The sequence below is a fragment of the Montipora foliosa genome, chromosome 9 (genome assembly GCF_036669935.1).
Source record: "Montipora foliosa isolate CH-2021 chromosome 9, ASM3666993v2, whole genome shotgun sequence".
Lineage (NCBI taxonomy): Eukaryota > Metazoa > Cnidaria > Anthozoa > Scleractinia > Acroporidae > Montipora > Montipora foliosa.
In genome coordinates, this window is record NC_090877.1 from 3,519,957 (window position 1) to 3,530,894 (window position 10,938).

Consider the following 10,938-nt stretch of genomic DNA (forward strand, 5'->3'; position numbering starts at 1 on the left):
CGCAGTTTCAAAGAAGTCTGAGCGCGGGAACTGCAGTCGACTACAGTCTGTGATAAGTGATAAAAAGATAAGCTGTAACGGTAGGAACATATATTAAATCACAAACTATTTAAGTGATCTTTTTCAAACCTGGGACTAATAATGCACAGGCAAGACACAACAATTCGTCACTTTCAATGTGGCAGAATTTGCTTACATTTTTCTGCGCTTAAGTTTTTACACAGTTTGCCACCAATCTAAGGTTGTAATCATTATGACTTTAATATGCAGTGAGATGGCTGTTAATTCTAATTCCATTGTCTAGGCCATCAGCGATGGAGTGAAAAAGTTTCCTGATTTGATCCACCTCGATCTGCTGCCACACATTCGGAATAGCTCGCATGAGATCATTCTAAATCTAAATACATAATTTACAAAGAGACATGCCCATCACGGCAGATATTAGTTACAAATTGGTAACTGAAAATACCAAAAAATAATGATAAATAAAGAAATAAATAGAAATATGAATAATCACTTCGGCCATCTACACTACCACAATCCAATAATTCGCCATTTTTCTCTGTTTTTATTCAAGGGCCTATCTGATGAGCTTCAATTATTTTTCGTTTGATGGGCACTTTAAGCATCTGCGAACTGATTTCGATCAATTCGCAAAGCAAACATGATGTAATTGTCGCACATTTAAATCCTCTTCATGGGAAGAAAGATAGCGAGAGAGGAAAATTGAAAACTAAAAGCCTGGGCTGCTTTGTTCGAAGCAAAGTAGGGCTAACCTCGTCTCTAGCTACTAACATACCAGCACCGTGTGATTCATCATCATCAGCATCATCCCCTTCATGTGCGCCTTTAAGTTCAAGGTTTTCTTCAGGGGACCTGACAAATTACAGCAAAGATCAGCTGGTGGCTATAGTCACGGTCTTCAAACGGGCGCAATCCCAATCTAAAGTAGAGTTGACGCCCGGTATTAAACTCGAACCCTTGGTAACTTGAATCCTGCAAACTCAAAAATGTAAAACGAACCTACCAGTCTAATGGCTTCTGAATATTTTTTCAAGCAAGCGTCCAGGATGGAGTTAAACAACAAAGAAATAAATATGCATTTTTACCTTGCCGTCTTATCCTCAGTAAAAACAACAGGACAGTCAAAAGTATAAAGATATAAGGACAGCACAGGAGGAGACGGGGTTATTTTAAGTTTTGAAATTCCCGTGAAAAGTGGTCGCCATGGTTGCAAGCCCTCTCCTCTGTGCGAAACTACGTGGCATAAATAATGAAATGTTAATCGCCGTCATGCTAAAGTCATTTGATTGGATGAACGTTACGTGCCTTGCTATGTTTTTAACGCGCGAAATTTTGTTCCAAAAATACCTCCTCCTCCTCTTACTTGTCCTATCTTTTCTTGTCTTCGAGATTTCCAGGAGGCAGTGTGGTCCAGTGGTTAGGGCGTTGGGTTTAGCATGCGGCTGCTCCGGGTTCAAATCCCGTGTCTAACCTCTGGCTTGGATTTGTTTCCGGGTGTCCCAGATTCAAGTCCACCACACTTTGTAAATAGCCACCTTGGTTGCCTCCCGCCAGTTGGGGTTCTTACTAATATTTCTGTTAAATTGAATTGTTACGTTCACCTTGTTAACAGTGGAGTGCCTGTAAACTAGCTTGATAGCTAAGTGCACTCCCACTATAAACAAAGCATTTACTTTTTTTACTTTTTACCAACGTTTCCAAATTTTTAAAAAGTTCGACCGACTGGAATTCAAGTTATAATTGTCCATTTTCCAGGAGCTTTGTTACCATGGAAACAGTGTCAATCAAAGAAGTGACCATCCATAAATAAAGGCTAACAAGAGAGGATGCAGCGCTTTATCCCGGCTTTCTTGGGGACAGTGTGTTGCCTACCATTCGTGTAGATCATTTCTGGGCTGTCTGTTGTAACTCATGCCATTTAGCGGAATGCTTGATGACCTACTACGGGAAGCCACCTTATCAATTAAAGCTCACTACTCAGGAGCCTCTGAAATTAATTTTACAGACGTTTTCTTTTCTTGTTTGGACAGCATTTTATGTGGTGCCGTTGGCATTTACCGGCACTTTTAACATTTTTTTTTCTTTATCCATCTACGACAAACTTCCATTCCGTTTTCTATTTCTACTCTTTAAACCTGCTAACCCTGTGCTCCTACCCGCCAGTGGCTTCTTTTGATTTTTCCTCTGCTCCCTCAAAAGGCACTGCGAAAGATAAAATTAACAATCATTTGTCACTGGAAATTAAGCCGTTATCTTACTTAAAGCGATAGGAAACGATTGAAAGTTAAATGGATTTCTAGTTTGTAAAGAAACTGTGGTGATGCGTTGGTGGGAGAGTAAAACAGGAAAATTTGGTTTTATCAAACGAGTTGATAAAGGTCGAATTACCACCGTGAACGATTTAGAAAGCTGACGTTTCGAGCGTTAGCCCTTCGTCAGAGCGAATGACGAAGGGCTAACGTTCGAAGCGTCAGCTTCGTGAAATGCCAAACCACTTAAATTCGCAGCCAAAGGCGCAATTTATAATGGTAATAGGAATGAGTGGAGACCAATTTGGTCTCTAATCATACGAGTGATTAACAAAATCTGACCACCGCGTGGCGGGAGTCCGATTTGTTTCATCACGAGAAAACAAATGCATTCCCTGTTCACTGTCTAATGTTACAAATTCGTCCATTTTGGAAAATCCCCAGTTTGGTAGGGTAAGTGGTTGTTGCTATGGTTATTAATTGTGATAAATTCTGTGATTGGTGGATTAAGCTGAGTGCACTTAATATGATTGGCTGATGTAACTGTTCGATTTTAGGTATCCGATTTGTGAAAAATAAAGTAGTTCATGCACCAATCAAATTTGAGAAAATTGTAATGCAGGGTTGGACACTTAATTTTGAGAGCAATGCACTCGCCCGGATCAGTTTTCACTCCCCCCCCCCCCCCCTCCCCTCCCCATTCTCTCCAACCAATTACCAATTTAGTCATCTGTCATTTTTACTATTTAATACTATTGGAATTTACTTCAACACTGAAAGACTATAAAAGTAAATAGGAAGTCTGTTTTAGGTTCAACACGCATTGATCACAGTGCTGGGAAAGTACGGGAAAACAATTCGCTTACAATACAATACAATACAATACAATACAATACAACTTTATTTCACTACGCTAGTGTCATATCTTGTTAATTATTATTTTACGAGCCCCAGAAGAATCATGGGTAAATTGTGACCATGTGCTTGGTCTGTGCTGGTTTTCCGCCATGTTATTAAATGTTGAGTCTTAAGACTGAACTATTCCTCTGTTTTCGATACCCCTACACAACAGCTAGCCACACACAACAAAAGCTGGTTTCCAGGTGGGGCGTAGGTAAACACGTTACAATAAAGTATATATATATATATATATATATATATTTAAAATAGAAATATATTACATAGAATCAGTGTGATCCAATAGAAAGCATGAAGGGCGAGGACGCAAGTTTGCGTTTGAAATCAGAAAGCGATTTTGCGGTCTTTGCCTCATAGGGAAGATTATTCCAGAGCACTGCACCACTATACTTAAAGCTGCGCTTTAAAAAATTTGTGTATGGCCTTGGAAGTGCTAGATCAGTCTCGATATTCCTAAGATCGTAATTTATGTTAGTATCATTTAGCTTTACAAGGGAGTTACTCAGTTGGGAGGCAGATAGATCATTGAGGATTTTATACGTAAGGGTAGCCTTTGTATGGAAGCGCCTGGTTTCAAGGGATTTCCATTTCAGGTTATTCAACACATCTGTGGACCTAACATCATATGAAGAGCCTGTAATAACCCTTCCCGCACGATTTTGAATTTTTTGTAATTTATCTTTTAGTTGCTTACCACATGTATCCCACAGGGGTGAGCAGTAATCAAAATAAGGTTGAATGAGTGATCTGTATAAAGTTACGAGGGTGCAGAGGGGGACAAAAGGTTTAATTCTTCTCAAAGCACCTATGCCAGCACATGCCTTTTTACATATATACTCAATATGAGTTTCAAATGTAAGCTTTTCATCTAGTAGAACTCCCAAACATTTGTTAGAGGTTACGCGTGAAACCAAATTATTATCAATGGAGATTGCATTAGGTAAATCTCTAGATTTAGTGTTCAAATTATATGTTGACCCAACAACAACGTCGTCAAGCATGTGGCAGACCAAGGATTAATACTTCAATGAAAAATTCTATTTAAAGACCTTAAATCCCAAGAAAACACAATGGAGGCACTTACTTTATATTTTAAATTGATTTTTTTATTGATCAATCTTCGTGAGATCCCTGCAGTTTGCGAGTAGACGTGCCTGTTCTTCTCCTCAGGAGCGGTCTTAAGTCGCTGGCACAGCGTTTTGTGTTCCCCTGTGTTATCTGTCCCCCTGAACACTGAGCATTAGCGCTGTGTGTTCCCCCTTCCCTCCCCATAGAAGATTTCAGTGCTACGTGTTCCCTTCAAAATTGCCGACTTAAGAATACATCAAAACACCCTGCGAACAGAGCCTCCTTTTGACTTTTTCTTTACTGAGGAGGACAAAAGTAGGCTCTGCCCGAATCGCGTCAACTCTTTGAAGCCGCCGCAGCCCGAGCTTCTGGACTAGTCAATCTTGTTTTCTCTCGTCAAACCGGTTTTTCCAGTGCGAGCGTCCGTTTAGTGACAAAACCGATGGTTATAATTGAGCCCGCTGTACCATGAAAAACCAAGATGGCGGCGAGATCTGGCATGTTAGGCTTGGGTTGGAGACTGTATCCTGGCAACATGCAGCGCATATTCAATAAAGATCTTACTCGATTTATGCAGAGCCTTTCTCGAGAACGTCAAAATCGAGCAAGCAAAAGAAAGGCTCTGCTTGCAGGGTGACATCAAAACAAAGAGAAATATGAAAATAAAGGAAAATAATCACGGCATAACGATAAAAATGATAGCAGAATATGAATACAGCAAGTATCCATTAATTAATAAAGACTAAGCTTAGGCCTATAAACTTTTGTTTAAGCCTAATTATGCCTAAGGTTAGCTTTATAAGCATTTTTAGGATACTTTCTGTATTAATAAAACAATGACCTGTGACCTGTACAAAATACCAGCACTTTTAAAAATGCAGGGCTCCAAAAAATGTTATCACTTCATCAGAATTTTTCAACCGCAGACTGAAATCAACAGTCCGTGAAGTGGGCTGCAAAAAGCCCTTGTCCACGGACGTCTGAGATCGATAGTAACACGGGGGAGCAAAAAACGCTGTGACAGCGCTATGTTTACCTGGTCACCACCGATGGCTTGATAGTGACCAGCAGTATCACTGACCAGGAAGCCATATTTCATATAATCTGTCTATTTACGAAGCCCAATGTTGCCTTTTAGCGCCAGTTTATCAGACAGTTCGGAATATAAAGCTTTGTAAAATAGAAATGGTAAGTTTATGTTTAGGGATTTTCTTGGCAAAATGGAATGCAAAAAGCAGTGTTTATTTTGCAATTTAAATAATTTCTTGGCGACAAAAACTCGTACTCGCCAAACAGGCGAGTGATCGATGATTTGTGCTCGCCCGACACTTCAGAGACTCGCCTGGGCGAGCGGGCGAGTGCTAATGTCCAACCCTGTAATGGTTATGATTAATTATGAAATCATAGCAACGATGATGTTTTCACGAGTGAAGATATCATGTTTTGGCGCGAAAGCTCACCTGGTATTTCATTGGTGTTTATGTAATAAAACAGGTTCCTCTCAACATTTCGATGTTTTTGTGAAAGACAAATCGACAGCTTTCCGTGCTCTCTACTCTTATATACCACAGATAGACGCTATAAAATGTCCGAAACGTGGGCAGTGGAACCACTCGCCTACAGCTCGTATTTCATCTTGAATTCTAATCATTTTATGACGTCACTTCTATGGTCTACACTGAAGAGTACAGACCACGAAAACTGCCGTCCATTTGTAAGTCTTCGTTCACTGCGTAGTCCCACTCCTGCCCAGTATACGAATTGGCATTTCCATTCATGGGGCTGTTTCAATACTTGGGCGCACAATTACAAGTTAGTAATCATAGATGAATGGTATATGAAATGAATCATATATGAACTGCGGATATGAAATCAAGTAAAGCTATGATCTTCGCAGTTGTGAACGCAAGTTTTACAATTGCTTAGAGAAGCCTGAAAAATTCAGAACTTCAACTCTTCTCTACGCAATTGTAAAACTTGCGTTCATAACTGCGAAGATCATAGCTTTACTTGATCAGTAATCATAGAAAGACTATTCCGACCCTTTCCCGACCCATTCCTCCCCTCATGTATTTGATCATACCTTTAATTTGATCTTCCTCTTCTGTTAACACCTCTTCATAGTCCTTGCCTTCTGCCATGTTGTAAATTGAAATTGCGAGGAAAACGTACGGAAATGTATCTAGCTATGATATAAATATGAACCACAATTAGCTATCTACATGCACTGTTAAAAATGGCTTTGAAAGAAGTATTTACTCTTTATGTAAAGTCTACGAGTCCCCGGCATCTACGTTAGTAGTATACCAAGTAAGGGCTCTACGTCGGGTGCATCTATGGAGACGAAAACTGGACTAATAATTTCTTAAACACGTTTGGGTGAAGGGTTGTGGTTAGCTCGTTCGTTAGGTTTTAAGGTTAGGGTTTGGGTTGTTTTACTATCTGAGGCAATTCTCTTGAGATTCAATGAACCTAGACTGATCCTAGCCGGCCTTGAAACCAATTATCAAGAAATTCTGTTCTCAGACAATCCTGTTAAAAACTGTTGGGATAATTCCCGCTTCCCCCCCCCCTCCCATTACAATGTTGATTTTTCACGGTCCGAAATCAAGATCCGTTCATCGATCGCTCCATGTGAGCGTTAGCCCTACTAATGGAGTTGAGCTCACACAAGGACAGAGAAAAACTCTGACAAACTCTTTTGCTTTGAAACAGTCCGTTCAGGAGTACCCAACGGATCCGCTCCTCAGGCTAAGAATTTGCTGGCTGGTTTCTAAATAATGGATGAGAAACTCTAGTTGGGAACTTTGCCGAAACGTTTTTCTTGCTGTGGTTGACCCTTTGAATACCGATGCTGACTGTAAAAAAAAATTCACTTCCCTTCTGGCTTCCTGCGGCTTTTGAAATTGTGCTCTGGTTAATTTTGGCTGGAGCAGTAAAATGACACCTAGTCAGGAAAGTTCAAAGATGTGATAACTAAGGTGCACCGCAAGCTAGTGCAAAGTCGAGCGCGTGTATAAAATTGTCACTAATTTTTATTTTTTTTTTGCTGGCAAAAATGGGGAGAAAGAGACATTCCTGGCTGGGGAAAGGCCTTTTTGGTAAATATCCTGGCTGGGAAAAGCTCTTAAAGTAAAGATCCTGGCTTGAAATTGTATTTTAAAATCTAGCTCTAGCAGGCTTTGGGGAGCGGATATAATTTTGCCACAGAAGTTAATAATAACCCAAAAAACAATTAGTGACTGTTAAAATATTACTGGAAGCGATATCCAATCACTTAAGAAATTTTTCTCGTTGGGTACTCCTGTCCTCTTGCAAATAGAATTGCTGGGGACTGCCATCGCAGGTCCGGCGGAATGAAGTCCGCGCGGCTGCTGACATCAGCGCCAGAGAAAATGAAAAACTGAAAAATTCATGCAAACAAACGGTTTCCCTGCTCGTGCTTTTATGCATAGCTGCTATAAGAGGAGTTTGAGTGACGTCATTGCCGCCACGTTGTTGGACTAACAAAAGATCTCTCATGTATGAGCTTCTTTTGTTCGTTGGTGTCTCTAGAGGTTAGTTGAAAGCGTCCTATAAATAAACGCGCATCTTAATTTTTGAACCGGAATCCCTCATTCTGAACGCTACCAGAAGTTTAAGTCGGCACAATTTTTTTTTTAATGAAGTACTTTTTGCACGACCAAAATTTGATCTAGCGTGCGAACGCAGACTAAGCTTGATCTTGAAAGCTGTGTTCTTGATGCTCGCAACGGGCATCACATGCTTCGGATTGGCTGGTTTCTTTTTTTTTTTCTAATTATACAGAATACTCATTCCCTGAGAAGAACTTCACCTTTTGGGGGAATACCATGAAATGTTACTCATCTAGGAGTCCTGTACCTTTGAAGCACCGACAACACACATTGCGAGCCTGTAGTGTGCGTACTTGTGTCACGCTTTATTAATTGTTCACAAGCCTCCAATATTGTAATCAAAATGGTTGACCTACATTGGGTGGTGAATGCGGACCTTTCCCCCTTTATGAGGACGTCAAAATGAAAGTAACTTCCCAAATACTGGAATATTTCCTTTCATTAAATACGCCATACTACAAGTTAAGAAAAGAAAAGATTCGCTCCTGGCCTCGCGTTTTCTTTAACCCTAACTAGTCCTAACCTTGACCCTAACATAACAATAGCCCTAACGCCAACCCTAATCTTATTGTTGAATTAGTTGTTGACTTTTATATATAACAGGGCACTTCGGGAAGTTTATCAACGGGAGCGTGCATCTCATTTCTTGAAATCCTGGACATAAGTTGGATATCTGATATAAAATGTGCCTTGTTGCAGTTTTGGTTATGTACAGTGCATTATTTCATGTTCAGCGCGACCTCGTAAAATAAGTTGGTGCTAAATCTATTCATTCAGTAAACTGTAACTGAATTGAATAGACCGTCTCTATGACAGGTAAAGCCGCGATGCCGAACCACGAAGCCGTCGTGGTAAGGGAAAATTATTTTTCACCTCTCCGTTCGCCTTTTAACCGCTCCTTGCGAAAAAAAAGTAAAAGCTTAGTGACCTCAGGCACCCAGGGTAATCCTATCATTACCTTTCAACATAGTATTAATCCTTTGAGAAAACCCCTCCCTTACTCGAGCTCAACTCTTTCAACATGACAAGCTAATTCAATATCGGATTGTAATTTATTACTAAACTGTATGTATGACAGCCAAATAGTTATGCGGAATGTAACGCATGCAGAAAGACTGAAAAAATAAAAATTACTGATCCGCTCTGCTCAGGTGCAAGCACTTCGCAGTTCGGTTTTTCCGGTTACATGGACGACATAATATGCAAACATACACAGGCGCATTAAACTTTTGTGAAGCGTCTTTTGTGCAAATTTGAAATTATGCTCTCCTTGTGTTTGCCCCTTATGTGACACTATTTGCCTGAAAAATTCAAACTTCATTTTAATTAATATCCTGATTCGAGAGAAACTACAGAATACAGGGCCACTTACGGTTGCATGTTAGATAGAACGGCTCGGCGGCTCGCTAGTAAAGAAGAATGAGTGTGTGCGGCTCAACGGCTCGCCAGTCAATTAGAATGAGTGTATGCGGCTCTATGTCTAGTCACTTACGGCCTAAGCCCTCTTAGCTCTCATTTTACGGTTCGGTTAACTACACTTTTTACGACATCGTTTGAAGAATATAGCACTCGTTTACTGATTAAGCCTAAGCGCTTGTGTCAGTGATTGGGTCGAAGCACTCTTAGCCTTCATTTTACGGTTTCGTTAAGTACACTTTTTACGAACCGTCGAGCCATTCAAAGATTCATGTTATACTAATCCCTTAACATCCAATTTTACTGACGAGCCGCCGAGCCGTCGAGCCACGTACTCAAGGCACTAAAACGACTGCCGAGCCGCCGAGCCACTCTCTTATATATTTACCACGTTCTTCAAGCACTAAGGCCACTGCCGAGCCGGCGAGCGACCGAGCCATTCTGTAATATATCCCTTTCATGTTCTTTCATCACTGAGCGTGACTGACGAGCCGTCGAACCGCTTGAGTGACATACCTTCAAAAGTGGCCCTGTATTCTGTAGTTGCTCCCCGATTCGAAATACTCTGCCCGCATTACCCGTTATCATCGACCTCGTCGTCATCTATGTTTCCTTCAACAGTTTTGAAGCAAACCTCTTACTTGATGAAGCCAAAATTTTGGTACCACTAAATGTCTTACTTAAAAAAACTACCACCGCAGTCCCGTAGTTCGCAGTGGCAAATATGGTACAGAAAATGATATTCATATAGGCACCTCTGTTCCTAAACCAGATATTCTGCAATTGCTCCTTAGCTTTCATTCTGCGGTTCGATTAACTACACTTTTCACGAGATCATTTGAAGAAAAAAGCACTCGTTTACTGATATCGATTAAGCCTAATTAAGCGCTCGTTTCAGTGATCAGGATTAAGCACTCTCGTAAAATTTTAGCTTTCATTTTGCGGCTCGGTCAACTACTCTTTCCACGAGATCGTGTGAAGAAGAAAGCACTCGTTTACTGATTAAGCCTAAATGCTCGTTTCAGTGATTAGGCCTAAGCACTCGTACGAATTTTAACTTTCATTTTGCGGTTTGGTCAACTACACTTTTCACGAGCACGAGATCGTGTGAAAAAGAAAGCACTCGTTTATTGATTTAGCCTAGGCGCTCGTCTCAGAGATTAGGCCAAAGGACCCTCGTAAAATTTTGGCTTTCATTTTTGGCTACACTTCTCACGAGATCGTCTTGCCCTTCAAGAATTTTCATTCATCGACTACGGGACTACGGACCGCGGTGGCAGTTCATTTTACAGCACGATTAGAGGGCCGTGTATTCTGCAATCACTAAAGATCACTAAACAACTATAATGCTTTTTAAACAACGTACCTCCAAAATCAATCAATGGCAATGTACACCTCAACTACTTGTAGAGCTGGTTTTCACACAACTGGCGCAAGGGAAGCATCGAGCATGAGCACCGGCGCAAACTCAGCAGCAACTTATTCCCAGACGTCACCCGTTGTCATTGATGTGCCAACCAGAGCCCCCTTGACTGTCAAAACAAAAGCGGCGGGTCTAAACCACAGGTCACTCGTTGCAGGTCATTGTTTTATGTTTTGGAAAGTAACCAAAACCCTCAATTTGGCTA

General features: G+C 40.8%; 1 protein-coding gene across 1 annotated transcript in view; it reads right to left on the bottom strand.

The window, feature by feature from the left end:
• Positions 1 to 10,725, bottom strand: part of LOC137970598 (uncharacterized) — a 56,492-nt gene extending 45,767 nt beyond the window's left edge. The window contains exons 1-5 of the mRNA XM_068817120.1: positions 10,677 to 10,725; positions 6,343 to 6,445; positions 2,181 to 2,226; positions 800 to 876; positions 1 to 47 (exon numbers count right to left, since the gene is read on the bottom strand). The exon at positions 1 to 47 is cut by the window's left edge and continues 37 nt beyond it. Coding sequence (XP_068673221.1) covers positions 1 to 47; positions 800 to 876; positions 2,181 to 2,226; positions 6,343 to 6,400 — 228 coding nt within the window. The 5' untranslated portion in view covers positions 6,401 to 6,445; positions 10,677 to 10,725. The remainder of the gene's footprint in view (positions 48 to 799; positions 877 to 2,180; positions 2,227 to 6,342; positions 6,446 to 10,676) is intronic.
• Positions 10,726 to 10,938: the final 213 nt, after the last annotated feature.